Raw genomic sequence first — 16,135 nt, forward strand, 5'->3', positions numbered from 1 at the left:
TATCTAATGTACTACGTAGGATTTTTTGGATATCTCAATAAGAATAAAAGTTATAGACTGTTTCAACGAAAAATTTTGCTCAAAAATCATTCTTTACTTTCAAAAGCGTGCCTATTTTTTAAAAATCAATTTTTTTCCAAATCCCTACGTACTTCACTTCAAAATAGCATACTACTAACGGAAACACTGCGAATTTTTTTTTAAGTCGACGTTGAAGAGAGTTTTGCTGCGTGCCAGAAACCACTGCGAAGAACAGCACCTGACGGGAGAGCTTCCCCAACGCTACCATGCGGCGTGAAAAATGTGTAAAAAATGTTTTTTGAAGAATAAATAAACAAGAAAAAAACGCTAAAATTTTTTTTCGAATATCTCTAATTTTTTCCACAAAAAAAAATTGTTCACAAATGTAAAAAAAAACAGGGGGTCACAGTGGTGTTGTCCCTTGAAAGAAATAATTTAAATCAATTGGAAATGCAAAAGAATAAATTGAAAACTTTTTAAACTCACTTGAATTAAAAATTGAAATTTCTGAATCGAAATGAATTAAGTTGAATTAGAAAAATCTTCCTTAATTAAAAAAGAAACAATTTGAACTAAAAAAATTCATTTGAATTGAAAAATTCATTAGAATTAAAAAATTTAATTGAATTACATTAATTTATTCACATCAATTGAACTCACAATTATTGCCAATACTCAAATCTCGAATTATTCCTCTTCTTCCTACATTAAAGTATAGTTTTGATGAAAAATCTTCGCAAATCTTCTCTAACAAAATAGTGCCATAATCGAATTGGCTGAAATTTTACACAGCATGTCTCTTTCAATACCAAAAATTCTATATGAGTTTCGTACCAGGCAGAAAAGGTAGTTCACAAGTTACAAGTAATAGTTAACATGGAACTGTGAAATTTCTAAGCTATGCGTATTATAATGTGATAGGAATGGTGAAAGTTATACAGTTCCGTATATTATAGTCCGACGCAGTACGGGCCTTACATATCATGTCAGTAATCGTGATAAATGATAGACTGAAGTATACTCTTCAAGAAAAAGTTTCATTGAAGTAATATTGAATTGCAATTTATTATTATCGGCCAGTTTCCAGTTTTGAAAATTGTATAGCCTATTGACTCTGTCGCATACGAGGATATTTTGCTACTTACGACGCCATTACTACCAGGGACAAAACTAGTTTTTTTTTTCGTTTTTGCGTACTTGGGATCGACCTCAGATTTCAAAATCGTGGCTGTAAAAACTGCTTTGCGACCTCATGATGGGCGATAGTTGAAAATTTAGTTTTGATTGAAAGAAGGCCGATTGGTGGGCAAAAAAAGGCAAGTCCTGTCATGTTAAAATTTATTTGTCGAAGTGGCAATCAAGCTCGAGTAGCAAGTCTTCAGTGTCCCGCTATTGTCGCACGGATCATTACCATGTGCTGTACCGAAGAAATACCATTCAGCTTGCATTCCAAACATTCTTCGTGGTAGTACGAATTGATAAGATTCTTGTAATTCTTGAACTGCTGAGGAGATCCGTCGGAAAAGAGCATCGGGCGTGTGGGTATAAATATTTCGGATTTAGTGAAATCAATGATACTTCGCGTGAAAACGTAAACGGTAACGGTATCGTGATGGAGATATTCCGAAATTGTTGCTAGGCATCGATGGCGAATTTAGTTTCCTTCTTTGTAATAAATTACTACTGGGTAGACAGTAGCCTGGTTGTTGTTCCAGTGAAACCCAGATGCTGCCTTTTGCACAACAACAATAATTTTCCGCAAAGTCACATACGTCAAGAATCGCACCCTTTTGTAGCGTTTCTTTGCGAAATGTTGTGAATGTTTTGACCATGGAGACTAGAGTACAGGAGTCCAATTTCTGTATTGAAGATGTGTCAGCGAAATCATGAGAAATAAGGGTTCTGCTACAACGGCGCTGTCGTCACTCTGGACCGATAGCTATATGTATAGATACATCAAAACGTGCTTACATAATACTCAAAATAATTTTATATCTCGAAAAGTATTCTGAGTCACCAAAAACCTTTTTGGGAGGACTGTTGTTTCTTTTAGACGGTTTGTATTTACCTTAGGAATGGAGAAAAGAGTTAGTTGTCGCAATCCTAATTTTTTCCTCGACGTTCGATCAATGTACCGTCCGCTCTGGTAGCCTGGAACTGCACAGACCTTTCCCATTCTGTTTGCAAGAAACATAAAATAATGTTATATTCATGGGGCACATCTCGTAACATATAGGACAAAGGAACAAAACCAACTAAAATCGTTATTTTTTGCCTCAGGTCGACTCCGAACGATCTATAGCGGTCTTTCATATACAAGATCTTCAGAAGACTTCATTGCCTGTAAAGGTGATGGAAAGATAGATATTCAGTAGCAATTGTTTCGTAGAAGCTCGTCAAAGGTTAGGTAATTTACGCGACTTCGAATCTCATTTATTCATGAAAAACTTCGATCTTCTCATTCGCTCGTCTGAGCTCAGAGTATTATTTATTTGCGAGTTTCCCCAGAAACTTCTTTTGCTCGAGTACGTTCCCGTTCTCGCGAGGAGGAATCGAGCATTTCTTCAGAGCTACTCAGAACTATTCATGAGGTTTATGAAGATTGGCTAGTGAAACAAACCTTTTCTTATTTATCGGCTCCTATCTTAGTTATAAATGCAAAAGCTACGGCCGATCAAGTTTTTTCAAGATTTTTGTACTTCTATGACGTGCGGGGGTTAATTCAGACTTGAATAATAAAGAAATATTCTTAATTGAGAAAAAGACGAAAAGCAAAATTTAATTTTCTTTATTAGAACATGATAGTTGAAAAGAGCGAATAGTGAAAACGGGAGATGATATATATAAAGAGTCAAGTTTCAAAAATTTGCTCTGCTATAATTTTAAGGGCAGACTTAACTTCCTCACAATCTTTATAACCTTCAGTGGATCTTGTTGAAAACAATTTCTTCTTACATTTATGGCAGGCTTTACTTTCTCCCGCTAAGGTCGCATGTGTTTTTTTATGTTCGAGGAAATTCTTCATGTCCGCGCTAAAATAAATCAGACACGCGGAACTTATATATTTTCAACTAAAAATTCCCGTGAGAACTTACCGAGTAATCCAACAATTTAATCTCACTAGCCCCATTTTATGCTTTTCTCGGATGGTTTCACCTCGACCACATTTTTGAGTTCTCCATTGTTCTTCAAAATGAATTTTAAACTCCTGCTGCGTCATGCTTTTGGCATTCTCCCACGAACAGTTTGTAACAATTATACCCGGATTAATGGAAGCGGAAACGGAGGGTGTTTTTACGATAGACATCTTGTTCAACTGACTAGGACGAAGGGTTTTCTTGTAATGATTTGTTATTACTGAGTTGCTAATCAATTTGAAATTTGTTTTCTTTGGTTGTTTCTTTCTAGAAACGTCTTCTCTGGAATCGAGTTCTGTGTCGGATAGGTTTGGTTTCGTTTGAAATGTGAATAGAGCCACGATTATTTTTCGAGGTCGATGACCGATTGCTTGATTTTCACATTTTATTAACCTTAAGTGTCAGTTTTTGTGAGCACTTTTTCAGGTTATTTGACACAGCCTTTTCCTTCCAATCTTCCCCGATTCCTGAGGATGACTGGTAGCCTCATTTTGATGAAATACACGGAAATGATTGAGATAAGATCGTTTCTTTTCTTTTGAATACATATTTCATTTATTTTATTCACAAATTTTCCCAAATTCACTTAGTGAATTTGAATTGTTATACTATCACTCACATTTGTCCTTCCAAAACTCTAGGGTAAGCTGTGTCTAAAGAAGACTAGGATCAGTCACCCATCTATTTCCCTGTTTCCTGTTTGAATTTTCAAAAAAAAAAAGGGAATCTGCCTTTATTCTATTTGGCCCTAGAATTTTCGGTTCCCGCCTCGATGTTTTAACGCGAACGTGTTTCGTTTGGACAATCCTTCATGAAGAGGATTGGATTTCTTTTCGACGTCGATCAGGACCGTTGCTGATAACTTCGAATTCATGAAGCTACATAATAACACTTACCTTTATAAGACAAGGCACATAAATTTTTGAAATTATTTAATGCTTAACTATCTGCTCAAGGTTTTCTGTGGTTAACCTTGAGACTGTGGGAAAATGCCGGATAGTAAAAAAGGAGTCTTTAAATTTTCAGAGCCACAGCTCCAACTCACCTTCGAGCACTGACTGCTAGATCACTTTTATAATTGTTTTATCTTCCCGGAGTTGGGACGACTCTTTTCTTCGGGGAGGAGTAGTGTTACAAAGGGTGAAATCACCCGTTTTGCCCCCTCTTCAATGATCCAGTAGTCATCATAGATAAAAGACGTTTATAAACCTGTTATGTCTTTCAAAAGAATAAGGTTGCTGCGTCAGCCAACATTATTGTATAAACAGTCTTGTTTCAGACTTTAAACGAGAAACACATATTTTGCAATTAAAGCTTTTTCACAACATTTCATTCACGCTTTCGATTTTGACTTGATAATTAAACTCGCGGACCCATACCCGTGTAGAAATTCAACCATGGTACAGGTCGGGTTCTCGATAGTTCGCCAGATTACAAATCGGGCCCAGATCTGGCTGAACTGTGGCAGCCCGTTAGGGTCCTGGCTAAATGTTCCCGTTTTAGGTACTGTGCCCGATCGGGGACCAATTAGGCTAGCAACCATCGTACCCTACTCGCGCCACAATTTCTGCCAGGACCGTGCCCGAACTGCCTATATTCTGCAAATTTGGGTGTTTTGGATATACATACACACAATTAAAATATTCCATTTTTAGAAACCGGACTTATTTATCACTTAACAATATCAATATTATCACAATATATATAGAAAAATAACAGGTATCACTTTTTTTTATAATATGAAAATATATTATTTTTAAAATCTTTCATAAACTGAAAATCAAAAGAAATAATAAGGTTCGTAAGTATTAGGCTGGTTCTTATTTGGATCATTTATGATTATGGATTATTGAATCTTTGAGAAGAATTACATTATCTGGTACTTTGTTCGTTAAAATACTTGTACTGTATCTTACTCTTATTGCCTGTTCAATTCCGTCACCATTAATTTTTGTTTTCAGTATTCGAAACTGATTCGGGATAGTCGGTCTTTTCACTTCAAGTAATTGTCTCTCATGTATTCGTCGACAAACTTGAGGTAGAGGACGATGAGCCATGCGTATGAGTTTTTTCAGCTTACCAAGTGAACTCTCAAGAGGGTAAGCACTGACGCAGCTCAAAGAGCAACCCATATTTTTTGAGTCGTCAGCGACATGGATCAAGTTATGAGTATTCAATGAAAGTGAATGAGCACCGTATAATTGTCTCGAAGCGAGGACATGTCTTTCTAAGTATGACTTTGCATAACTATTATACCTTAAAGCCCAATCCTCTGAGCATAGAATCCGTGCTGCTACATGGAGTAGAAGGAAATGGTCATACAATGTAGTTGATAATATGTTCTTCAGCACGATGGGACCAATATACAATAAAAACAATCCAAACTCAGTGCACTTCCATTTTGCCAGATGGAAGATAGATTTAGGCTTCCTCTGAAATTGACTTGGTATTTGACTCCTCAAAGAGAAAATTCGTCTATAAATTTCATATTTACTTCTCCGACGCAACCGAACTTTCAAATCTCCAGCGGTCCAATGCTCTAGCTTGTTCTTCATTGCCCTATCATCAAGCAAATGCAGCTTATCGAAAAGGAAGGTTTTCACCATGTTAATTGGAGGATCTGTATCCAGTAGCGGACTAATTCCATTATGGTGATTTGCATCATCCGAGTTCCGAAAAGATTCGTTTGTTCTGAGTGGCCTGTCAACCTCAGGATAGACTGTACAGAAGCCTCTGTTTTTTCGAACACGCTTTCCATGAACGGTACATCTCTTACATGCACTGTAGCCCCCGTGACATTTAACATTCTTCACTAGTGCTCGAGCTGGACCATCGCAAATAAAACATTTTATGTTCACTTTGTATGTCTTTCCATTTATGATAATCCCACGTCTCTGTAGTTCATTGATTTCTTCAATGAAGTCTTGGAAATAATTTGACATGCCATGAGGTTTAGCATCTCCGCAGTAACATGTTACGATAAATTGTTGGTAGATATCATACTGTATGCAGTGCACTCTGCGAGTATGGGCCAGAATTGTTTCGTACTTGATTGAAAAACTGGAATTCCATCGACATTAAATTGTAGAAAAATTTCACTTTTGGGATGCAATACTTCGACTACACAAGCCTGAAGCCCATTTTCTATGCCGAAATAAACAAATTGACCATGTTGTGTGTCATTCACGATATAGGGGCAAGAGTCCGTTTTCAAAAAAGTCTTGGCCGATTTTTGTAAATTAGGTAGTAGCCTTCTACGTAAGATGGCTAACAATTTGTCTAGGTTTTTGTGTGCAACATTGGATTCGATAGCCCACTGCCTAAGTTCATCATACTCATTTGCTTCTTCCTCTTCCTCCGCAGACTCACTATCGCCAGATCCTCTCTGCTCTTGCTCCTCTGCAGCCTCCGATTTGATTTGATCCGATTGATCCATTACTTGAGTCCTCTTGTTCATCTGCATTTGATTCAGCTGTTTGTCAGCTTCTCTTTCCTCTTCATTTTGCGTTGTTAAATCTTTATTCGAATTATCACTGTCTTCTTCCACGTGTGCTTCAAGATTGTTTCTTTCTTGTTGCAGGCCTACAACTGGGTATTCTGGAACTGGTGGTTCAGGACCATCTGCCATTATGATAAAATATTTATATTGATTTGATGGAGATTTTTAGTTGATTATAAATCAAGGGGGGACTCCGGTGAAATTTCAATAATAACGAGTTTTTATCTTTGAAATGACTAAAACAGATGCGATCAAGAACTCTTTCCAATAAAATTAAGGTTATGGTAGTATGTGTGCTGAAAGAAAATGTCAACTTTCTCCGATGAAAGTGTATGAGCAAAGAACTTTTGGCAGAAAATTTCCAGCGCATCGCTACCAAAAATTCCATGCGCATACACTTTCATCGCAGAAAAATGGAATTTCTTTCAGTACACATTAGAGTGGTCCATAAAAAAAAAATTTTTTCCTATCATCTCAAAACCTTCTTTTAGGTATAAAAAAAAATCCCTCCAAAGTGCAGCTTGATATCTCAATTCTCCACTGAGCTCAATGAATTTTTATTTTCCCATTTAAATAACACGTAAAAAAAATTTTTTCTTGTTTTGGTCCGGTAAAACTACGAAAATTTTTTTTTTTTTAATTTTTCTTCAATGATTCTTGTAGGAAATTTAATTTTCTACAAAAAAGTCCAAATATAGTTTTTTCGTAATCCTAACGGGTAAAAAGTTACCAAGCTTCAAATATTTGCAAGTAACAATACTTAGTAAATTTGAATGAAGATCGGTTTAAAGCAACTTTTTGAAGATATTGACCTTATTTGATAGAGATAATTTATTCAATTTTTATAAATTTGAAATAATTTTTAAATTTTTGGAAATTTTTTTGGTGATTGCATGTATTTATTTCAAAATTTATCAAACTTTAGACTGTTTACAATAATCAAATAATTTAATATTCCGTTATATGATTATGAATAGTTTTTCTTATTACAATTTGGATACTTTTTCTGATGAGCAGCAACTATTTGTATCAGGTATTGTTTCTGTTCTTCATCTTTGGTCCCAAATTGGTTATATTTCTCAATTAAAGCAACTGCGCGCTCTGCCGCATCGTTGACTACCTTAAGTTCTTTGAAAAGTTTCAACAATCAATATAGTTTGTATTTGTATCCCATGATAAAGGATCCATGTCAAGGAAATCGCATGACAAATTAAAGGAATCAAATAATACTATTGATTTCTTGGTAATAAATTCACTCATCCAAGGCGCAAATATTTTCCGATATTTGTACTCTGATTCGTTTAGTATATGAAACACTTTCTTTATGTTTAAATGAGTGAATCATTTTCAACTTTACCTCTTGAGGTATTGAATCGTCGAAAAATGATAGTGGAGCAAGAGATTCTGACAAATACCAACCATGTCTTAAAAATTTATCAACAGCTGCACTCGAAATTTTTTTGTTTAAGTCCTTTGTACTTTAAGATGTCTTTTAAAAACTGTAAGTCCTGATTGGGAGCTTTAATGGCATTAGGGCATTGATACCACGCTTTTATATAAATCGTAACGATAAATAGACATATGTCACGAAGCTGAGGTAATTCTCTGGCGTTCATTTTAAATTGTTTCTTAAACATGAACAATTTCAGACAATAAATGGCTTTTGATAACCATCTTGCATGGTGCATGGTGCTCCAGGTCGTTTGAATGTAAAGTTATGAGATGGAGTTCCTCCCAAAAAAATGTAAGTCAAGTCCAAGAGTTCTTTGTAATCAGCTCGCGGCTGATATTTCTGTAGCAGTTGAAATAATGATAATTATTAATATAGAAGGAAAATTAATAATCACAGACAAATTCAGAATATTACTTTGATCTGAGTTGAAATAAATTCTAGAATTTCGCGTCTCATGTCTCTGGTTTTTATATCAACTTGAGAATCTTTGATTCCAGTCTCAAATGCTTCTTTGTTTATATTTTCCCAATTATTCTTAAAGCGATTGGATATTGCAACATTAGGACCACTTGTAGCCGGCCAACAAGTTTCTGCGACACTTCTAATAAGCACCAACTCATATATATGATATCGACAACCCAAATTAAGGAGATTTCTGTTTAAATTACGTTCAAGCTGTGTGCACGTTCCATTATTCAAGCCTACGAAGATCATTTTGATCTAGCATATGAATAAATTATGCCAAGTGAGTACTTTTTCTTATCCGTAGTAACAGCAGCAGTATCAAAACATAGAGCCCGAATTTTGTCTTTAATCTTCCAGTCATTTAATAAATTAATCATAGCATTGGTTTTACTTTCACTAGTTCCCGCAATTAGTTTTGGAACGGCCAAAATATGTTCAAAATCTGGTCCTGTTACTAGTACCGGCAATCTCTCAACTTTTTTGGCACTATCTAAATCAGCAAGAAGTTTTCCATCCCAATGCAATACTAAACATGATGGAAAGATAATTTGTTTTTTCAAATTTTTAGCAGTTGCTTGCCGTTGATTTATACGATGTCGTCGTATAGAACTTCTGCTAGTATTCATCTCATCTACATTCTTGTCGAGGATCCCAGCAATGGAAATCATGATGTAAGTAGCCTTTCGATCGCTCGTTTGTGTGCGATCCAGGTTGGCAACTAGATTCTGATCTCTGACATTTTTTTTTTTTGGGTCTAAGACGAGCAGGCAACTCATGCTCAAAATTTGAAATATCTCGTTTGAGTTTGCTAGAACTAGGAAATGATGTACCGCCAGTTGACGAGGATAGGCCAGAAAAAGTTCGAGTCAACTCTAAAAATTATGACAGAAATTATTCTAGATAAAAACTCAGTATATTAACCAATAAATTCAGTATATTAAGCATTAATATTGAATCACATACCTTCGTCACTATCTAATTGTGAATTTGATTCAGTGATAACAGGACTTGACCGTTGTGTGCTGCGTTCGCTCGATAAAAATTCTTTTTGTGTTTCTGTGAGCTGGTCGAAAGACTTATGTAGTGTGTGACGGGTTTTGAGTCCGCACGAATAATATGGGTGGGGAAGACAATTAGAGACGGGGCGGATATAATCGGTAAAACTTAGTGTGTGTATTTTTGCACCAGGGCTCGACTTAAACTAAAGGTACAAAAGGAGTGTAGACTTGAGCGGTGGCTGATCACGCCTCAGCCCTTAGCGTTACTTAATACTAACTTACAGATACGCGCGCGGGGGGGGGGGGAGGAGTGTGGGAGGTGACGGGGAATATGAGGTCGGAAGGGTTGATATGGCGAGGGGAGGGTGGTGTAGAGTGACGGGGAGTGTGTGGTAGACAGGGTTGGTATTGCGAGGGGAGGAGCAGATCGGCGGTAGAATGCAGGCTAACCTGGTGTCGTCGGCGTGTGGGTGGGTGTCTCGAGGTGTGGTGGAGTGTAGCCGGGTGTATCGGTGTGTGTGGGTGTGACTCTCTCTCTTTCTTTCTCTCGGTGTGGTTGAGTGCAGCTGGGTGTATCGGTGTGTGGCTGTGACTCTCTCTCTTCCTTCCTCGTTCGCTCTTAGGCTGGGCTGCTCAGGTGTTGCTGCGGTTACTTCCGTGCTCGTACTGAATCTCGCGCTCGGCTCTGCCGAGCGTCGGGGGGCTTCGGTGATGTTCGGGTCTTTCCCGACGGGACAGGGCTCACCCGTTCGGCTCTTCCCCGCGGGTTTGGGGTTTGTTGTGACTTGCACTCTAGGTGCAACGTCACAACTGGTACATCGAAAATTAAATCCAACTTCAAAGAAAATCGTTTCTCTTTCGACTTTTGGGTTTGTGTATCGCGAGATGCGTTTTTTTTTTGATAACATCCATTCGTTATAAAGTCTCACAATTTTTGAAATTGCATCACATGGTTTAATTACTGATATACCAGTAACACTCCAAATGTCATTAACCTCATCCAATACATTCCGCGCGCTTTCACGAACAGCTTGCCTGAGGAAATTCAAATTATAAAAAAAAACACTTAATATTTGTCGCTGGGATGGCAATTTTCGTTTGTTTAATGCACTGCATTGAAAGCCTACTAAATATACATATTGATTTTTAGTCCCGCTTGACATTTTGTCAGTGTTATGATTACAAATGTCATGATCAACAACATTGTCAACATGTTATGCAGAAATCAACCACTAGATGGCGGGATAAGGTAAAGCAAATGATATTACCGACAAAAAATACATGGTAGTGATTTTTGATATTCAAATTTGAACTTCATTACGAAATAAAGAATAAAGTATCCAAGTTGTAATAGGAAAAATTATTCATAATTATATAACGAAATATTAAATTATTCAAATATTGTGAACAGTCTAAAGTTTGATAAATTTTAAAATAAATACATGCAGTTACCAACAAAATTTTCAAAAAGTTGAAAATTATTTAAAATTCATAAAAATTAAATAAATTATCTATATTAAATCAGGTCAATATCTCTAAGTATTGTTATTTGCAAGTATTTGAAGCTTGGTAACTTTTTACCCGTTCGTATTACGAAAAAACTATATCTGGACTTTTTTGTAGAAAAGTAAATTTCCCACAAGAATCATTGAAGAAAAATTGAAAAAAAAATTTTTTCGTAGTTTTACCGGAAAAAAAAGAAAAAAAATTTTTTTTACGTGTTATTTAAATGGGAAAGTAAAAATTCATTGAGCTCAGTGGAGAATTGAGATATTAAGCTGCGCTTTGGAGGGAATTTTTTTTGTACCCAAAAAGAAGGTTTTGAGACAATAGGACTTGAGAATAAAAAAAAATTTTTTTTGGACCACCCTAAGGTACATACATGATTATCTCTGGTGAGTATTTATACATATATATATTGTTACAAAGGGTGCAATCACCCGTTTTGCCCCCTTTTGAATGATCTAGTAGTCATCATAGATAAAAGACGTTTATAAACCTCTTATGTCTTTAAAAAGAATAAGGTTGCTGCGTCAACCAACATTATTGTAAAAACAGTCTTGTTTCAGACTTTAAACGAGAAACACATATCTTGCATTGAAGCATTTTTCACAATATTTTATTCACGCTCTTGATTTCTTTGACTTGATAATTAAACTCGCGGATCCATATTTATTTTCCGTAACGTCAAAGTACGTTACATTGGTGTCAGAAGCGGGATCTTGAGTTTCTTTTCAATTAAGTCAATTCAGTGCGTGAAATAAACTATGAGCAGTAGTCGTATGACACGCTCACGTCGAAGGGAAAGTGGCGGAGAGGAATCTTCTCTCATGGAAAATCCGAGGGTTCCAGAAGAAATTTCATCACCTTCAGTGGACCCTCTTTTAACTCCTTCGGCGGTCTATCAGCTTGATCTGCAGAAGATCTTGTCACAACAACAAGAAGCGGCAAGACAACAACAAGAAGCTGCTGCTCGACAACAGCAACAACTAATCCAGCTGCTTCAAGAGCAACAGGAACAACGGAGGCGAGAAGGAGAGGCTCGAGAGCGTTCAGAAACTAATCCTCAAGACCTTCTTCGGACGACTGTGGCGGCCCTTCAATCCGTTCATCAAATGAGTGGCACTGGAGGACCGGCTGTTACACCACAAGGTTCTAGAGTCGCTACTCCTGTTCCCTCTCCTGTTCCCTCGCCTGTTCCTGTTCCCGTTGTTCAAGAGATCCGACATCCAGGATGAATCCAGGATGTTCGAGACTCAAGGTCTGTGCCTTTTATTAGGGGAGTAGTTGAATCCCGAGTTTGTAGAAACAGAGTAAATAATGAGGTTGATTTTTCCAAACCTCTGTCTCAAGTTCAGCCTCAATACTCTCATTTGAGTCAATTGAATAATTCGAGACATCCTAGGGTTACTTCTCAGATTTATGAGAAACCCTTTTGTCCTTTCAAACCGCCAATTTTTGATGGAAAGATTCCATAGGCAGAATATGAACGTCAATTTAACACTATTGCATAGCATAATCAGTGGGACTCCGCCATGAGGGCCCACAGCCTTGCCTCTTGTCTTCGGACGCCGGCTCTGAATGTTTTGACGGCATTGTCTGAAAAAGAAATTTCCGATTACGAAAAACTTAGCTCCGCGCTTAAATTGAGATACGGAAATGATCATCTGACAAAATTGTACACAGCTCAATTACAGACTAGAAGACAAGGACGAGACGAAGACCTCGCGTCACTTAGCCAGGATATAGAACGGCTTTCACGTGTAGCATTGCCAGATCACGAGCCATCTCGTAATTTATTAGCGACTCAAGCCTTTTGAAACGCAATTAGTGATCCAGAAATCAAAATGGCCGTTGAGACATCGGGTCTCACTTCTCTGCGGGAGGCAACGGCCAAAGCCCTCGAGGTGGAGGCAATGAGGAAACAATATTTTGGGTTGAACAAGCTTCGTCGGATTAAGGTGTCCGAAAGCACCTCAGAAAAACAAAGTTTTGGACACTCGGAGGAGCCAAAACCTCAAAATTATAGAAATAAAAATACCAATAGTAATTTTAAACCAAGAAATCGAGATTCTTTTCAAAACCAGCAAAACAAGCGTGTAAATAAGAACACGGCCATGACAAGTCAAACCGGCTTCACTTGTATATTTTGTAAAAAAAACAGGCCACGACGCCAATCATTGTTTTCTAATTGAAGAAATTAGTAGAGAACCGATGCAAGGCTCGAATTCAAACTCTTATAACTGGCGTAAGAAGAATATTGAAATAGGGGAAGCAAATCCTCAGTCGAGTTCTTCAACAGGAACTCACCCAAAAAACTAATTCCAGATGATTTGTTGGGGCGAAAATCATCGCAGATTGTTAGGAGTGAAAGCCTTCTTAGAGAACAGTTTTTAATTAGAAGTCTACGACAGTCTGGTCTTTACGCGCGTGGTACTGTTAATGGCGTCGATTGTCTATGGGTAATAGACACGGGCGCGGAAGTAAGCGTAGTTTGATCGGATCTCTTTCAATCCGATGACCAGATTGTTCCCTCTTTTTCTCTGCGAACAGCCACTGGAGAGACGACCCCGGTTTTGAGACAGGTTACTGTCCAAATTAACCTTTTTGGGTGTATTGACTCTCCACACAAGGTTTTTATAGCAGATATAGAGGATGAAGGTATTTTGGGAATAGACTTTCTTACAGCTCATAACTGTGTTATCTCGACTGAGAGAAATTCACTAGCTTCAAACAATCGCGAAATAACTCTTTGTACAAATAGAAATGGAATTTATTGGACTCCTCCTAGAATTCGGGAAATAGAACTTTCAAAGGATGATTTGCAACAACATTTCCCTTCACATTTGCAGAGCCTTGTTGAGAAATCTTCGATTTCGTTAAATTCAGCTCAGGTAGAATCGTTTAAATCTCTTGCTAAAATTCATAGATTCTTTCGCCAAAGATAGTGGTGATAAGGGCCGATGTACTTCTGTCAAGCAAAAGATAGACGTCGGAGAGAGTTCGCCAATAAAACAAGCTCCTCGAAGACTCGCTCTCAACGCCCGAGAAGAGGTGAAGGTGAAGAAGCTTGTGGAAGACATGCTAAACAACGATGTGATTGAACCATCGTCTAGTCTCTGAGCCTCACCAATCGTCCTTGTTAACAAAAAGGACGGATCCAAACGATTTTGTATCGATTACAGGAAGCTGAACGATATAACGAAGGAAGATTCTCACCCTCTACCCAGAATTGACGAGACACTCGACCTGATAGCTGGTGCAACTTGGTTCAGCACTATAGATCTTTAGAGCGGATACTGGCAGGTCGAAATGGATCCTCTAGATAAAGAAAAAACAGCTTTTGTTACGGGTTTAGGAGGATTATGGCAGTTCAAGGTTATGCCATTTGGTTTAAGTAATGCCCCGACTACCTTTGAACGAATGATGGAGGCTGTTCTCCATGGGCTCACTGGCAAAATATGCCTCGTTTATTTAGACGATATAATCGTTTTTGGCAAGAACTTTGAAGAAGAAGTTCAAAATCTCAGACAAGTTTCCGCTAGGCTGAAGCAAGCAGGTCTGAAAATGAGCCCGAAAAAATGCCATCTGTTCCGAAAGAAGTAGGCTTCCTCGGACATATCGTTTCAGCACAAGGTGTGAAGACAGACCCATCCAAAATAGAGAAGGTTTCTTCTTGGCCGACACCTAAGAATAAAGAACAAATTCAAAGCTTTTTAGGCCTTTGTACGTATTACAGAAGATTTGTTAAAGGTTTCGCTAGTATAGCTAAACCTCTCCATCACTTGACCGGAATCAAAATTCCTTTTGACTGGACCCCGCAATGCGAAGAGGTTTTCAAGAAATTGAAGGAAAATCTTATTTCTTCGCCGATTCTAGCTTATCCAGAGGTCGAAATTTCTTTTATTTTAGATACGGATGCATCTCTTTCAGGAATAGGCGGGGTTCTGTCACAAATTCAGGGAGGGCAAGAGAGAGTGATAAGCTATTTCAGCAGAGTTTTGAGTAAAACCGAGAGGAATTATTGTGTCACTCGTAGAGAGCTTTTAGCTGTTGTTAAGACCGTAGTACATTTCCACCATTATTTGTACGGCAGGAGATTTTTGATACGTACAGATCACGCTTCTCTCAGGTGGCTACTTTCGTTCAAATCTCCCGAAGGTCAGGTAGCCAGATGGTTAGAAAGGCTCGGTCAGTACGATTTTGATATTCGTCATCGAGCAGGAATTCATCATGGAAACTCCGATGCTCTCTCTCGAAGACCCTGCGAGGAAATGCCAGAGTGTAAACAGTGTGCACGATTAGAGAAAAATCATGACCCCTCTTTAATAATACGGAAGATTTCTTTCGAAAATAACCAGGAGGAATGAAGAAAATCGCAACAAGAGGACGACACTTTGAATCAAGTGAAATCTTGGAAAGAAGCAGAAACTCGCCCAGACTGGCAAGATATATCTTTAGCCGAGCCAGATTTGAAAATTTATTGGGCTCAATGGGACTCTATTCTTTTAATTGATGGAATTTTATACCGAAAATGGGAATCTGCAGACTTGAAAGAAATCAGGTGGCAACTTTTGGTTCCCAGGTCACGAGTTCCAGAGATTCTTGCTCTTTATCATGATTCTCCTACAGGCGGACACTTCGCTTCGAATAAAACTCTGGGCAGAATTCGCAACTTCTACTTTTGGCCCCGTTGCCGGATGGACGTTGAAGATTGGTGTCGAAGATGTCGAATCTGCACGGCCAAGAAAGGACCCCGAGCGAAAGGAAAAAGCTCTCTTCAAACTTACAACGCAGGAGCTCCATTTGAAAGAATAGCAATGGACATTCTCGGACCTCTTCCGATAACCCATTCTGGAAATAAATATGCTTTGGTTATTGCTGATTATTTTACTAAGTGGCCTGAAGTGGTTCCTCTCGCTGATCAAGAAGCCTCTACTGTAGCACAAGCATTCGTTAAAGAGTTTATTGGTAGACACGGAGTTCCTCTAGAACTTCATACTGATCAAGGCCGAAATTTTGAGTCAACCTTGATGAAAGAGGTTACTCAGATTTTAGGGGT

General features: G+C 38.0%; 1 protein-coding gene across 1 annotated transcript; it reads left to right on the forward strand.

Moving 5' to 3' along the window:
* Positions 1–11,840: 11,840 nt before the first annotated feature.
* Positions 11,841–12,311, forward strand: LOC124183517 (putative cyclin-dependent serine/threonine-protein kinase DDB_G0272797/DDB_G0274007). Its single transcript, XM_046572124.1, has one exon. The coding sequence runs from the start codon at positions 11,841–11,843 to the stop codon at positions 12,309–12,311; it is 471 nt and encodes a 156-aa protein (XP_046428080.1).
* Positions 12,312–16,135: the final 3,824 nt, after the last annotated feature.

This window comes from Neodiprion fabricii, chromosome 5, assembly GCF_021155785.1.
Source record: "Neodiprion fabricii isolate iyNeoFabr1 chromosome 5, iyNeoFabr1.1, whole genome shotgun sequence".
In the NCBI taxonomy this organism is placed as follows: Eukaryota; Metazoa; Arthropoda; class Insecta; order Hymenoptera; family Diprionidae; genus Neodiprion; species Neodiprion fabricii.

Excerpts from the sequence above, each read along its gene's own strand:
- LOC124183517 (XM_046572124.1), top strand. The coding sequence starts at position 11,841 with ATGAGCAGTAGTCGTATGACACGCTCACGTCGAAGGGAAAGTGGCGGA.